Source organism: Ctenocephalides felis, unplaced genomic scaffold (genome assembly GCF_003426905.1).
Source record: "Ctenocephalides felis isolate EL2017-DRISC unplaced genomic scaffold, ASM342690v1 CF-g0.4_SCAFFOLD_01492, whole genome shotgun sequence".
NCBI lineage: Eukaryota > Metazoa > Arthropoda > Insecta > Siphonaptera > Pulicidae > Ctenocephalides > Ctenocephalides felis.
In genome coordinates, this window is record NW_020537646.1 from 54,908,291 (window position 1) to 54,925,804 (window position 17,514).

Genomic DNA, 17,514 nt, shown 5'->3' on the forward strand with positions numbered 1-17,514 from the left:
TTGAGTCAACAGTTCTCGAATTTTAAAATAATATGTAGAGTATATTAATTATTTATGTTTAATTTGAAATTTATTGTATTCATTTTCGCTCATGGTCTTACTCCTGCAATACTTTTTTGAAATAAAACTTCTTTAGGTGCGACTAGGGTGTAAATCCGTACAAATGCAACGAAAGTTTGTTACCCTCGTCATTCGCTCTCAATGAAATCATTTCTATACGGGTCGATTGTGATTAGCCGTCGTGTATGTGAATAGAGATCTGTCGCTGTATGCGTACTGGCATAAACGTTGTATGCCTACCGGTATCAACGTTGTATGCGTACCGATATCAACGTTGTATGCGTACCGATATCAACAAGAAAATCGGCATAGATAAATAAACATTTTAATGATTTAATGAAAATGTGCTGTGCTGTATTACCACTGGAGTTTCATGTGCAAATTATGAAATATGTGTCCATTATTTGTTATTGACAAGAATGGTTATCAGCAGTTTGAGCATAGTGCCCATTTGGTCTATTAAGGTCTTCGTCATAGATTTTAATTCATGCGTGTCATTTTGATAAATTACATTTGCTTGATTGAAGTTTGTAGACGATTCATATTCTTGAGGATTTTGATGATGATTTGGGTTTTGTTCGTTGTTAACTATTTGAGTAAAGGAAACATTTGGCCGTATTAGTGAATGTCTGCTACTTGTACTAGGTTGTTGTGAAACTTTATTTTTCCTTAGTGGAGGAAATCACCGATGTTTTTCTGCTTGATATATTGGGCAGCCTTCATAATTAGCTGGATGATTCGAATCGCACATCTTACGTTACTGTTTATTGGGTCCTTCCATGAGCAATCTAGAGTGAGATGATCACCGGCACATTTTACGCAACGTAAATCACGCAACGGATTTTTTGTACAATAGTTTTTTGTGTGTCCTAGACATTGGCACCTGCTGCATTGAGAAACTTCTCGAGGATGACGCATGGGTTCGATTACAACTTTTGTTTTATATGAAAATTCAGTTGTGTATATTTCTTTATTATTTTTGTCTTGCTCCAGTTCAACAACAAATTAGTTTAGCGGATGTTTAGTAGTACGCTGTTTTAGGTTGTAAATACGTACGACCTTTGGTCGAGATCTGAGATTTCTTTTGACAAAGTTTCGATGTTTGTACTATGGTGAAGATTTTTGATTACAATTTCAAATGCCCTTTTTGTTTTTTCCTGAAATGTACAAAAATAGGTGGTGGGGTTACTACTTTTACCACTGGAAGCGCTGAAGTTAAATCTGTCTTTTTTTACTCACGGCCAGTTTCCACGCTTGAAATTGCGCGTTGAATCGCTTGTTCCTAAAAGTTACTGGATATGGTTTGTGCGATGGCGAATTATTGTCACTTGGAAGCATTTCGATATCTTCCAATGTTTGCGAGGAAGTTCCCGGTTGATTCATTTGTGGTAGTATATGCGTTTTGACATATTCTGCGTTGGTTGTAGAATCGTGTTGTAGAATTTGTTGTGATTCAGTGATAAAATTTTCAGAAATATTATTCATGACTTAAGGCTTTGAAAAATTAACTTTTTGAATGACACTTATATAGCACGATGTAAATAATAAATATAAATGTGACTATGTCTATAAACAACGCCATGCCCCCCGCAATGGGGACTCGTGATTGACGTCATGGGGGAAGTTACGGAAGCTGTCCCCAAACCGAAAGTGGACTTTTTGTAATTGGAGAATGTGATTAGTGTGCGAAACGAATCGGAATCCCGATGTATAGACAGGTTATGGACACTGGTTGCACCGTGGGTTAGAGATAAGTCTAGAATAAGCTGCATGTTTTGAATTAGAAATGTTTTAGAATAAGAGATTAATATCTATAAATATAGGTTAGTTAATTAAGTCATGAACAACCACCTTTTCATTAAAAGTATATAATGTGATCAGTTTCTTACAGGATTACGGCGTCACGGTAAGGTTGTAGAAAGACGGCGAAAGTATAAATAATTAGTAACAGTTTAGAGTATGATCAAAGAAATTTGTAATATATATATATATATATATATATATATATATATATATATATATATATATATATTAGAATTTCCTTGCACCCAAGGGCTCAAATGGTTCCAAATTGATAAAAAACAATGAAAGTTTTAGCTTTTAATATTAACTTTTAGATAGTGCGCAATTTAATCAAACTTTGTATGGAAATAGCATCATCAGTGTGTTATAATTAAAAAAATTTTAAAATATGGAAATCTAAATTAGCATGTTGTGTTTTTCATTACAAGTCGTTCACTGCACGTTGCTCTTTTAATACCACTGGTATTAAAAGAGCAACGTGCAGTGAACGACTTGTAATGAAAAACACAACATGCTAATTTAGATTTCCATATTTTAAAAATTTTTTAATTATAACACACTGATGATGAGACAAACCTAGTCTCGAAACGTTTGTGAAAATTATTATTTAATAAATTAGTGCAAAAAGAGTGTTGTTTGTTCATATTTCCAAATTAATATATATATATATATTAGAGATGGGTAACTCACTCCGGAGTTATCACTCCGATACAACTCCTCCCTCGGAGTGAATCCGAGTGGAGTTGTTTCACAGGATTTGTCATATCCGACATTCCTAAAATTGTATTAAATCTGTTAACTCGTGCAGACATTTACTGTTTTTAGCGTTTTTGCTTTGGGAAGGATGCGGTTGCTTTCTCGTCTCATAGGCAGTTTTATGACCGTTTAGGTATGAATCTCAAAAATAATACCATTGTGTATTTTCCAGAAAATAAAAAAATGTTACTTCAAAGATACAGAACAGTGAAATTGTGTTCAAGTGTGAATAACTCAAATGTATAATTTATTGAATAGTAAGGGATCATATTTCTAACTATGACAATCTTTGGCCCTGAATGACGACGCCTTCCCGACGATAGCAATAGTTTTTTCAATATTTTGCAAGTTACCAAGCAATCGAACAATAAACTTTTGTGTTAATGTGTATATTCTGTGTATAACAAAATCAGTGATTGCAAGTGATTAGAGAAATGGCAATGAGACGTAAAACCAGTACTATCTGGAATCATTTTTCCTTAAAAGATAATAAAGCAAAATGTAATTATTGTGCGGATTTTTTAAGCATTTTATCTTCTAATACTGGAAATTTAATTTACATTTGAAATGAAAACACCCCACTATATCGATTTATCCGGCAATGCGCCGGATAATATTTTTGCGTTAAAAGCTTCAGAAGCTGGTACATGAGATTCAAATCCATCTAATGCAATGAAAAATAATTCTAAAGTTATCATTATTTATTTGCAAAATACTAATCCTTCACCCATGCGCCAAATTGCTGAAATAGATGCATAATTGAATGAATTGAATTCAAGATGATTGCAAAAGAATATCATTCAATGCAAATCATTGAAGGGACTGAATTTAGAATTTTGAAACGCTTAAAATCGTGACTTTTCATAATAATATCAACAAACATGTTTGAAATGTTTATAAAAGAATTTCAAATAATTAATGGGATTTGACAAATCCTAAGATACATTAACAACGCACAACTCACATAGAACACATTTGTGTAGAGTATTTCGGTTTCAAAATTGTCGGAGTCGTGGAGTTGTTAAGCGGATATAACTCCTCCCTGAAGCGGAGTCAAATCCGAGTCGATCCGGCTTCGGATATGATAAGCCCATCTCTAATATATATATATATATATATATATATATATATATATATATATATATATATATATATATAGATATATATATACTAGATGACCCGACAGACGTTGTCCTGTACCCACCTATACGTTTTTTTAATATCTTATACTAATATTTATACCGTTCAGTTAAAAATAATCATTATTGTTTTTCGAGTTACTATTTACACCAATATATGAGTGATGTTAAATGTAGTACTGTTTCAAATAAAATGATTATTCTCAATTCCCACAGTTAACACTTTAATACTCCCTTTAACAAATATTAAAATATGTTCAATAAAATTATATATTAAAAATTATACACTGCGATTTATAGAACAAATTTATTTCCAATAGCTCAATTTATTTTATTGAATATAAGGGTTATATAATATTTTTAGACATTCCTGTAGATGTGGATGTTTAAATGAATGATTTTTTGTTTATTCACGGCTAAAACATTGATTTTCCAAATTTATCACCATGTATTTATTGCCATAGCATAGATACACGTGTTGAAAATTGAAATCTTTTAAAAAGTATAACAAATTCAGATAGAATTAATATATAGCATGCGATCAAGATACAATATCACCTTGGATTTTTCTACCATCTAAAATAATTGCTTCAATAATGTTGCCTGCAATTTTTATAATTTCGTACCATATTTTAACTGGTTTTTAGTATTTTAATATCTAAATTGCATTTTCACACTAATAATTCAATATACATTATTACTTAAGTTCATATTTGAAGTGAATTAATTTGTCAAATTTTGTTCACATTTACTCTATTCAACCTACTATCAACAAAATTATTGCAGTAAATGGAGAGGAAAAAAGCGTATGCCCAGCTAATCTTAATCTAAAGTTCAGAAGTGAAAACAATTTGCATTTCGTCACCACCCCCCGCATTAATTGGATAATAACTCTTTTAATTGTGATTTTATCATAACTTGTAATACACTATTTTAAAGGTGATTAAATGAGCTACAACTTTCTCTATCATAAATTTTACCGTAACTTCTCTTGTTTCGAAACGGCGAAGGGTTAAAGGGCTCGAAAGATACTCCGGTTGGACAGCCGCGCACTCTTTAAACAATTAGAACACTATCAATATTTGTGTAACAAAAAATAATAAAAAGCAATAATTAGTCTGAAAAATACCTTGAATTTTCTTATATATACTTTTATACGTATTTTTTCAGAGATATTATAATGAGAAATTGTTTTTTTTTTTTTTAAATGGATTTTTTTTATGAAATCATGAGTTTTTTGAAAATCGTTTGTACTAAAGTTATGGTATTTTCTAGAATCCATCAAGATCTGATCTCTCAAACCAAGTTAATCCTAGATGGAAAACGATTATTTTTGATTTTGGTGAAAATGACACTCATAAACTATTTGATTTAAATGGAAAAAAAAACATTGTATGCGTCTTTTAATTGCATGATAGCTCACTCATTTTACACGTAGAAGTACTTCTTTTAAAGCTTATTTGGAGAACTATAAAAACCCATTTTCACAATTAACTTAATGTTGTTCCTAGAACACTGTAAAATAGCGATTCATTAGGATTTTTATTGATATAATTTTGTTTATCACATAATTTTCGTTAAAATGTATATTTTTGAAGATATTAGCAAAATACGATGAAAAACGCAAAAAAGAAACAAATTTTCCGTAGCCAGTAACGTGAAAAGTATTTGCTTTTTTGAAAAACATTATTAAACATTTTTCTCTTATAATTAGTTCTTTTATCCACACCCAACGTTATTACACCACTAAAGGAGTCTAAATTGTTTTCACTTTTGAACTTGAGAGTAAGATGAGCCTAATTCCAAAATTCCAAACGAATTGGAAAACAGTAAAAAAAAGTTCAGACCCAAAGCGCTCCATTGAATAAATATTCCGTACAAAATGCCAAACATATGAATTTTTGACACAATGAAACTTGTAAATATTTTTTTTTTGTATTGTGACTTAGTATAGTAAGGCAAAACAACTGCAAATTGAATATTTTTGAGCGCAATCACTTATGGCTCGTCTCCTTTGCACGAATTCGTACGGCGAATCTGTTCGCAAAGTGCGCAAACAAAATTATTGCAAGCAAAAGCAAACCACGCGTACGTTGAGAACACGATTCGCCGTGCGCGTCAGTCGCATGCGCAGACTGTCAGACGCATGTTATATTATTTGCATCTTATATTGTTTTAATTATGGCACATCTCAGCTGCTTTTCGACAATAATAATGTAGACATTACATGTTCTTTATTTTTAATCATGAATTTACTATATTTTAATATTGCCTTCGCCTATAAGTGAATAGAAATGTTTGGCAAATGACAGTTGTCATTTGTTTTTAATGTCACACCATGCCTTAAATATTTTAAAGGTCAAACAATGATAAGCGGTTTTTTGTAATTTTTTCCATTTATTTCTACAATCTAACTATATTTCTATGAATCAAAACATTCTAGAAAATTTCCCGAACAAACTTCAGGATGATTTATGAAAATCCGAATTATGGTTTAGGCGGATTAATGAAACTTACATTGTTTGACATTAAAAACAAATGACAACTGTCGCGGTGTCCAACCAGAGTGTCGTTCGAGCCCTTTAACCCTTTGCCGTTTCAAAATAAGAAATGTTACGGTAAAATTTATGATAGAGAAAGCTGTAGCTCATTTAATCACCTTTAAAATAGTATATTACAAGTAATATAAAATCAGAATTAAAAGAGTTATAATCCAATTAATGCGGAGGGTGGTAACGAAATGCAAATTGTTTTCACTTCTGAACTTTAGATTAAGATTAGCTGGGCATACGCCTTTTTTCCTCTCCATTTACTGCAATAATTTTGTTGATAGTAGGTTGAATAGAGCACATGTGAACAAAATTTGACAAATTAATTCACTTCAAATATGAACTTAAGTAATAATGTATATTGAATTATTAGTGTGAAAAATGCAATTTAGATATTAAAATACTAAAAGCCAGTTGCCAAAGCCAAAGCCAAAGTATAGTACGAAATTATAAAAATTGTAGGCAACATTATTGAAGCAATTATTTTGGGTAGAAAAATCCAAGGTGATATTGTACCTTGACCGCATGCTATATATTAATTCTTTCTGAATTTGTTATACTTTTTAAAAGATTTCAATTTTCAACACGTGTATCTAAGCTATGACAATAAATACATGGTGATAAATTTGGAAAATCAATGTTTTAGCCGTGAATAAACAAAAAATCATTCATTTAAACATCCACATCTACAGGTATGTCTAAAAATATTGTAAACGGTCAGAAACATTTCAAACGCGAAGATATACAAAAATTTTCATTTTCGATTTTTTTGCGATTACTATAACTTGCCCTACGTTAAGTTAATAAACTTGAAGCAAAAAGTGCAAGATCTCACCGATGCACAAAATTTGGTTTTCTCCAATGAGAAGTCATTAACAATTGAGCAGTTTGTGAACAAACAAAATTACTTGCCGAAGGACAAGGTGAAAATTTACACCTTCGATTGAACACCAGAACTCAAGCGCCGCCGTGGGGTGTGTTTTGTTTAGCCTTATTTTAATTAAACTTATTGATCGGTCAAGAGTTACCACGTGTTTTTATGGCCAAACGTTATCGTGCATCGGTATTGTTACAGCATATATCATCAACAAAATACCAAAAAAGAAATAGAAGACCATCAGATTGTGGCGACGAATTGGAAGAAGAGTGAAACGAACATGATATTACAACAAAAATATAGAATTATTTAAATATTACTGATGCAACTATTGAACTTGATGATACGGCGACTATTAGAAAAGAAACAACCTTAATCTTTGATAGTGTTTTTTTAATTAGTCGTTGCGCAGACAAATTTGTATCATTCTCAAATTGGCTACCTAATTTTTGTGCAAAAACAGTAATTAAATAAACTTAAATGTTTAGTAAAACTACCGTCAAAAGTTTTCTCGCTAGTTGATTGAAATGGACTTAAATATCAATCTTTCTTCATGTCTTGTTGCAAACCATAGTATTTCTTTATGTATGGTAAACATACTGGTATCTTTATGTACAAGCCAGTTTTAACAAACAGATTTTTTTTAACATACAGAGGCAGATTTTCAAGATTTTATTTTGAAATTATTGAATTATAGTCCTTAATTTAATTAGTAAAAAATCCTTTTTTCCGCTCATCAATATTATTAAATATCACATATAGACTAAAAATTATTAATTTCTATTATCATTATGAAAAAATTGCTCATACCGGTATAAAACATGGAGATTTGTGCATACTATCAGGCCGGATGGTAGCCGAGTTTTTTTTAACTCTGCTGATGTTGGTACGCCGTAATTAATTGTAGGTACACGTCTGCCGTAATAAATATAAGCTTTTGATACTATAAGGAATAAAATATGTAAATGGCAGACATCATCAAATACATTCAAAAAAAAAAAATCTGCAATTTCAAAATCGTCTGCCACCATGTTAACCGCACGATAATCGTCTGCCATTGGTATTTTCCGATAGTAATAATATTATATTTTCAAATTTTCGAAACGGCAGCCGTCGTAAAATGGTCGAAAAAAGGGTACCTTTACCAGCTGCGCAGTAGCTGTGTCCGCCACTTTGGGCTTAGTCAGTCCCCATTTCACGTAGGATAGGTATAGAGGAATCGATGCACAAAATCTCAGGTGTCGTAAAATACATACCGTCATCCGCCCACGGGTTCTTGGACTATTATGTTGACGCTAGTTTTAATAGCGCAGCTTCAGAACTGAAAGCAGTGTGTCCATGTAGATTTTATAATGGTTTTGTATACTGATAGTTTCTTATAACTTGAAATTGTTTTCGAGTTGATTTCTCTTTTCCCCGATGTGAATTTTCTAATTCAATTTTTTTTCCTTTAGAATGTACTGTCCATAGATCAATATGGAAATGCGGTTACCTCTTCTAAGCAAAAATGTTGTATGACTCGATTTTTGACAGTTCATTTCAAGTCTCCACAAAGTAAACCATCCCACTATACTGTTTATATGCTTCAGGAGCAGTCTGGGCACAACAGTTGAGTCTATATTATGTGCTATTATGCATCTGTCGGAAGACGTTAAGTGTGTCTTACTTGAAATGGGCATACATGAAGTGTAAACAAGGAAAAGGATTGGACTAAGACGGTTCCCAAACGAACTCCGAATGACATAGATTTAGCTAAAAAAATTAAATTATGTAATTTAAAAAAAAACTTGCGGTTAGTTAGATAGGTTGATAATACTTTGTATAGAACTTCTGCCGAAATTAATAAAGATAGATACAAAAATACCGCTGAACAATACTATTTTGGGGGGGGGGGGGTAGTTTATTTATTTCGTTGACAATGCAGTGAAATTGGTATAAAGTGGAGCGCAGTTTCAGTAAAACTGGCATTTCGGAATAACTTGTTTTATAGTAATTATTTTGTTTACAAGAAGTTTCTCAAATGTTTTTGATATTAAGGTAATAGACCTATAGGCCTGTATGATTTTATCTTCTCAGGATCTTTACAAGGTTTAGAAATGAGTATTATTTTAGCTAGTTACCATGCTTGAGGATAAATTTTCAGTCTTAATCAAGAATTGAAAATAATTGTCGAAAGTCTTATACACTTTTCAGGCAATTTCTTTCTCATTTGGTTACTAATTTTATCAGATGCCAGAGACTTGCCTTTTTGCATGTTTTAACTCTCGTTTCACTTCAGAAACAGAAAAACGTATTGGTCATTTATTTGTTTGAACTGCATTTTGCTCTACATAATCGTATATACATTATTCTCTGAAAAATTGTTCTCACAATTTTTCTGAAAAGAATTAAAATTGTGGTACAAGTGCTTTTTATTCGCGACTCACGACTGACTTAACTATGATACGGATAAATTCAGTAATTTGTAGTAAGTTAAGGCACGATGCTATGCAACATTAGTTAGGTTTTTATTTCTTCAACGTTTAACATAGTTTTCAATAACACGTTATGTTAACACTTTGCCGACCGATCAGAGAGATCTCCCCACTTCGAACTATAGTCGGTGCCTGACCGATTGGGGAGATCTCCCACTTTGACTGGAGCAAGGCGTTGTTCGTTTTCTGTTATTACTGACTACCTCAATCTTGTTTATTATAATTACTTGGTCTTGGTTGTCTATAATTACTAACAAACTGTTTTTAGAAAGCACATATAATAAAATCCACTTAGAGGATCCATTAGTCATCTTTATATATTGGCATCAAGGGAAGAAAATCAATTGCTGGAGTTTTTCGCTAATAAGGACCAAGACTTTTATGAGAGAGGCATAATGAAGCTACCATTAAAATGGCAACAAATTATAGAACAAAATGGTGCATATTTGACCTAAATCGGACAATGCAAAACATGTTAAATAAAGTCTTGAAGTTCACGTAAAAATAATGGATTTCTTTTTCCTTAACCTTATATAATAGTCTTCATTTCCCTTTTTTTTACTTAAACTTTTTTAACATCTTACAAAATGATTTTTATAAACTCTTAATTTCATGTTTTGGTTAAACAACATGTGAAATCGTTAAACAAAATTGGTATCGTAAGCTATACTTGATCACAAAAATAAATTTCGGTCTTTTTGATTTTTAATAGTGAATATTTCAGTACGCGTGACTTCAAAAAAATGCGCGGTGGAAACTGCACAGTTCGCTGCGCTGTGTGCGATCAGCAAAGTGTTAATTTAGATATGCCTATATTTATTACAAAATCATAAGGAATGGTAGTTCCAAAATGTTTAAAAGTTTGATTTTATAGTTTTCAAATTATATTATCACGAAAGTGACTGATAGTGGCTTTGCTTATTTAAAACTTACAGTGTAATCAAAGATGTCAATATTAGTACCGCTGGTACCACAATAAACCTTATGACCTTGTAGAGACAAGCAATAGATAGCCGATGAAATTCCGAAAGCACCGGATGGATACATCTCACGTAACCTGTAAATGATAAAACTAAATTAATAATGTATTTATGTACATAAAGCAATTGAATAATTTTACTTTTTAAATCTACTATAAAATTGGCAACACAGCACAAATAAATTTTTATTTTATCCACACATTACTCAAGATAGTAAGTAAGTGTATATGGTATCAATATAAATCTAGTAAGATGTTATGTAACGTGTATCTTATTTATGTATCGCATTTTTCATCTATTAAGTATGTTACCAAAAAACTTATTTACTACCCATTGCTACTAGATAATCTGGAAACATATTTGCAGATATCTCAAAATAAGTTTGCAAACTAGTGGTGCATGATATTATGATTTAAGGGGTTATATACAGTTAGGATTTTGTAAGATTGATTTTTTTATTTTATTTTCTAAATGTAGGATGCGGTGGACAGACGTGAGCCACAGGTTGGAAAGGGCCACCCGAATAACTAGAAGACTAGTGACATGTACGTCGAACCGCGCACATATCTATCATATTTTGATACTTGCTCAATTTTAAAAAGCATTTGGAAGTTATAAAGCTACTCTCGCACTGTACAGAGAAACGCTCTAAGAATTTCGCCGAAAAAGTTTTTACCGTCATATGCTCTTACGTGATTTGTCATCGAAAATTTACAAGAAAAATTCAAGTAAATATGCAATATATTATATAGACATATAATCTTTGAAATGCAAGATTTTTTTACATTGTTTACGCCGATTGTTTACATTGTGTTTTCGTGGGATGCATATGCCAAAAAAGTCGTTTGTAGATAGAAATGGACCACTATTTGTGGTCAGACATGGTCCACTTGAGTAAAGCCGTTTTTGCACAGCAAAGTGTTTTTATCAATTATTCAAACGTCCTATTTGCTTATTTTTATCAGTTAAGTCATCATGGCTCTTAAAAAACAGGTAACTCTCCAAAAAGTGGTGAATTATAATATATATAGGCTATGAAGAAAGTGAAAATAGATAAAATATCGGAGCGTGTTGCTTCTGCTATTATCAACGTCAGCAGATCGTCTTTTCAACGCATCATTACATCTCATAAAAACAGAGGTCGCGGCAGAAACAGCACAGAGTCAAAAATCGCAAATACCAGCAAAAGTTTCCAAGAAGGGAATACTTCACAATCAGCTGTGAAAAAGGGCAAAAAAGAAAGTTTTCGATTTCTTCAAATGAGACATCGATTTTTGCATGATGTACAATAAATTGATGCCGGCAAAGCTGACAAGAAAAAACTCCATCGAGTGCGATAACTACGACAGACCATTCTATTTGAAGTGCGTCGATATGACCAACTACAATGACTTGACGGGCACCAATTGCGTCTAAAATGTTTGCTTGAGTGTTGCAAAATGTTTTTTTCAACAATTTGATCATTCCAACTTTATTACTCCTTCTTTTCAGACATTAAAATACCATTATTACTAAAGTCACTGTTTTTTTCATTTTCTACCCTTTATTTCGTGTCAAAGATTATGAATTTTTTAAATTTGATAACAGATTCGTAATCAGCGCATACGAAAACGCTCAGAGCAAGAATTTGTAATATATAGCAGCATTTTTTCAGATAATAATATGGGTAGACTACTTCTCCCTACATTTTCGGAAAACACGATAATTACATTTTTTTGCCATTCAAAAAGAGAAATACTTCCAAACGTGATTGCAAGCATCTGCTATTATAAAAAGTTGCATTTTGGAATACACTTGCAACTAAAAAAAACTAAAAAAACATTTTCATTTTTAACCATTTTACGACCAAAAAGAAAAACGTGGCTCACTTCTGCCCACCGCACCCTACATATATTTAAGAATACACACAAAAAAATTCGTATCATTCTGGTGAATATCATTCGTTCGCCAACCGCCGTAGAGGTCGGATCGTAAAACCAAACAGTGCATTCAGTGACCAACCAATAAACACCTTTCGTTTACCGCAACATAGTGTAGTGTTATCTGCATTGTTTACGTCATAACAACTCGAACGCATGTCCCGTAACGGGACATGCCAGTTTGATCAAGAACGCTATTCATATACTACATTAAAGTGTGTACTGTGTTGTGAGTTATTATCATGTGTAATTCATTTTTGATTTTAAAATCAAATAGTGTTTATAATCATGTCCCAATCTCCAGGGACATCAACAAACTTTGATATTGTTGAATCGATAAACATACTACAAGACGATTCTACTACGAGTGCGGCTTTCGTAGAACAACAAATCGTAAACAATCAACAATACAATAATGGCTCAAATGCTGTTGACATCGTTATGAACGAAGGATATCATGTCAATAATATTACTGAAATTCAATGTACACAACAATCAGTTTCAACGAGAAATGTGTGTATCGGTAATGCGAACGGTCAAACCAGCACGCCTGTCAATTCAACAAACATCACACCGGCAACAATAGACCAGGGGTGGAACACCATAAATAGAAGAAGACCGCATAGCGACCTTGCTGCAAGTTCTAATAACTCTAAAAAAGTAACACACTAAAACTACTGGCTAAATCCTGTACCGACGCAAAATTATGTTCTCCAAACGACACCATCTCAATCAACATCAACAGAAAAGCCGCCAGCCGAAAAGCCGCCAACTGCTCCGCCTATATTCGTGCACGGAGTAACTGACGTAAAGCCATTAATACGACACCTTGACTTACACGTACCTAACTTATACAAATCAAAAATTTGTGAAACTAATCAAGTGAAAATCAACACACAAGACGCGCAAAACCCAAGTAATTACAACATAGTCGTTGCATTATTAAGGGCCAAGGGTACGCAACTCCATTCATACCAACCAAAACAAGACTAATCTTTTAAAATCGTAATTAAAAATCTGCATTATAGTACTGATGTAGAAATGTTGAAAGAAGAAATCAACAATCTTGGACACAACGTGCTACGAATTTATAATCTGAAACAATATTCAACTAAACGACCATTAAACATGTTTGTCGTAGAGCTGGCACAAAACAAAAATAATACAGATATTTACAGAGTTGAATATATGTATAGAACAAAGTAGTTATTGAAGCGAAACGGCACAATCGTCAAATCCCACAATGTATAAACTGCCAAAATCTAGAACATACACGTAATTATTGCTCACGTGACCCACGATGCGTGAAATGTGCAGGAGAATACCACACTAAGAACTGTTCCTGGACTGAAAAAATAAACGAAAACGTCACTTGTGTCTTATGCTCAGGCAATCATCCTGCAAATTATAGGGAATGTGTCAAATATAAAGAGGAAAAACTACGAAGATTTCCACCTTTAAGGAAAAAAACTGTAGCTCAGAACTCACAGGTCATCAATCACTCACTAGTACAGAACAACATAACATTCTCACAAATGACTCAAAATAATAAACAAACACACACGGAGCACACAATTGGACAACGCCCAAGCGCACAAGAAAACAGCCTCAACCCAATCAACAATGACCAAGTTCAAAATCAAAATAATAATCAAGCCAACGACGTGCAAGAATTGAAAGGTATGTTGAAAACACTAATGGACCAAATGGGCACCATGCTCAATTTAATCACCTGTTTCTTAAGTAAAAAATAATGGCCACTTCACTTAATAAATGCACGTGGAACCCTAACGGCCTGGCCCAACATGCACAGGAACTTAAGCAATTCATTTTATACAATCAAATAGACATCGTATTAATTTCAGAGTCGCACTTTGCCAGTAGAAGTTATTTTAATCTTTACAATTACACTACTTATTCATGTAGGCATCCGAACGGCAGAGGTCACGGGGGTACGGCTATCATAGTTAAAAACAAAATCAAACTCTACGAATTAGAACCGTACGAAAAAGATTATTGGCAAGCAACAAGTATATGTGTACAACTGCCAGTGGGAAACATATGTGATTCAGCAATTTACTGTCCACCAAGGCATTCCATTAAGAAAGTACAGTTCTCACATTTTTTCTCCACTCTATGTAATAAATTCATTGTCGGAGGTGACTTCAATGCAAATCACACCTACTGGGGCTCAAGATTAATAACACCAAGAGGACGAGAACTACTTAAATCTATGCACTCGCACAATTACAGATATATTTCTACAGGCGAACCGACATACTGGCCAAGTGTCATCAATAAAATCCCGGATCTTTTAGACTTTTTATACTAAATAATATACCAAATCAATCAGCTAATATAAATTCATCACTTGACTTAAATTCTGACCATTCTCCGATAATTCTAAACATTTTCAACGCGCTGACTGCTTCTACTGAATATTTAACCAATAATCATACAGACTGGGATTTATTCCGCTACGTAATTTCTGACAAAATTAACTGCAATATACCGCTTAAAACCGATATAAATAATGCAATTTCAAATCTAAATACACAAATTCGCAATGCGGCACTTCTATCGACCACACAAACTGTTAAGCATCAACTTCAAGATATACCAAACTATATAAAGAAACAAACTGCAGTCAAGAGAAAATTACGTAAAATTTGGCAAAATACTCGTTCGCCTGTAAAACCTTGATTTATGAACATAAAAATGAAACAGTAAAAAATTATTTAAATAATCTAACACACACCGAAGACTCTAACTATTCCTTATGGAAAGCCACTAAAAAATTGAAACAGCCGACAATGACTATGCTACCACTAAGAAAAAAAGACGGAACCTGGGCTAGGCAGCACCAAGAAAAATGTGCCATTTTTGCTGAACATCTATTTGAAACCTTTCAGCCAGCCCCTCAGAAATGCGTAGATTACGAACAAAATTTTATTTTCGATTTTCTCAATACTTTTCTACATCTAACGAGCAGATTAAAAAAATTACTGTTTCAGAATTTGCACAAAAAATAAGGCGTACAAAATCTGGAAAAGCTCCGGGACCTGATCTCACCACAATCAAAATGATTAAGGACTTACCTGATAAATTGCTACGATTTCTGACCATTGTTTTTAACGCCATAATTAGAACTCAATCATTCCCTTCAATCTGGAAAATTTCCAAAATTATTATGATTCACAAGCCAGGTAAAGACATTCATCATATAGATTCATATAGGCCAATTAGCTTGCTGCCTGTCATATCCAAAATATTTGAAAACTGCTTCTAAAACGCATTAAATTTACACTTCAAAGCAACCATATAATTCCAAATCACCAATTAGGATTTAGAGAGCAGCACTCAACCATACAACCGGTACACCGCGTAGTTAATGAGATCAACTCTGCTCTGCATACCAAAAAATATTGCTCCGCGGTATTTTTCGATATCGCACAAGCTTGCGACAAAGTGTGGCACTGGGGTTTATTATATAAAATCAAAAAGAATCTTCCATATGCTTTATTCTATATACTGAAATCATACTTGGCTCACAGAACATATTTTGTACAGATACAGGACGCCCAGTCTGCAATCAAACCAATTAATGCAGGAGTCCCCCAAGAAAGTGTGTTAGGCCCAACGCTATTTTTATTATACACCGCAGATTTTCCTTGCCACCACAACACAAACCTTGCATGAAAGCCCAGCAACAGCGACTGCGATGCTACAATCACACATTAATATAATAGAAAAGTGGTTTACACAACGGAGGTTTGTAGTCAACAGTAACAAATCTGTTCAAGTTACTTTTACACTGCGAAGGAGTACATGTCCACCGGTTTCCATATACGGTAACGAAATTCCAAAACAAAACTTTGCTAAATACCTGGGTATGTATTTGGACAATAAACTTAACTGGAAAACTCACATCCTCAAAAAGTGAGAACAGTTGGAACACCTCCGTAGAACTCTCTACTGGCTGCTACGGAGACGATCTGAACTCTCCACTTCAAACAAAATTCTCATCTACAAGGTTATCTTTAAGCAAGTTTGGACATATGGCCCCCAACTATAGAGTACAGATAAAAGAAGCAACATCCAAATCATTCAAAGATTTCAAAATAAAATCCTCTCTGCACCGAAATACATGCCTACATGGCTAATTCACCAAGACGCTAACGTCAACACAGTAAATGAAGAGATAAACAAAATAGCACAAAACTATAAAACAAAAATAAGCAGTCACCCCAACGTCTTAGCAAACGAACAGTACAATACAACATATAATCACAGATTAAAAAGACAATCATTACTCGAATTAACAGAATAAGTAAAGTTAGTTTATGTAGGAATTATTTATATGTATATGTATTTATAGTCATAGATTATTTATGCATGTTTAGACTTACAATAGGTTTTAGCATCTATATTTATAAATATTTTGCCATAATTGTTACATATCATAACTAAAAGGTTTACTACTGGGTATCCATTTAAGCATCCATTTTTACTACCTACAATCTAATTACTGAATGTCTCTTGGAGACAGATTGTAATTTATATGGAAATAAAAAAAAATCTGGTGAATATTTTCGAAGTTGCACGCAAATTTGAAAAAAAAAAACACGGCTGAGGCGGAAACAACAGGAAAGCTTAGTTACATGTGATTCGACTGTTTAGTATTGCATTCTAAATTTTATAACAATGTTAAAAACAATTTCTTAATATGTGAAATGTGAAAATTTTTCCGACTGGTTCGAAAACTGTGAAAAACGCTGCATACCTAACCACATGCATACTTAATGAAGGAAAAGTATCACTATTGAATTATATGGAGGCAATATAAATTACAATTCGGGCTCAGTACGCATTCATATGCAGAAAACAAAAATTAGCAGCGCGAGATAATTTCAGATAGTAGCGCGCGAGATAGCATCCGAGATGAAAAACAACACCA

At 33.0% G+C, this 17,514-nt stretch overlaps 1 protein-coding gene across 1 annotated transcript in view; it reads right to left on the minus strand.

Annotated features, from left to right (window-relative positions):
• LOC113371414 overlaps positions 1-17,514 on the minus strand; it is a 292,058-nt gene that overhangs the window by 52,583 nt on the left and 221,961 nt on the right. Inside the window, exon 15 of the mRNA XM_026612042.1 lies at positions 10,592-10,715. Within this exon, the coding sequence (XP_026467827.1) occupies positions 10,592-10,715 (124 nt within the window). The remainder of the gene's footprint in view (positions 1-10,591; positions 10,716-17,514) is intronic.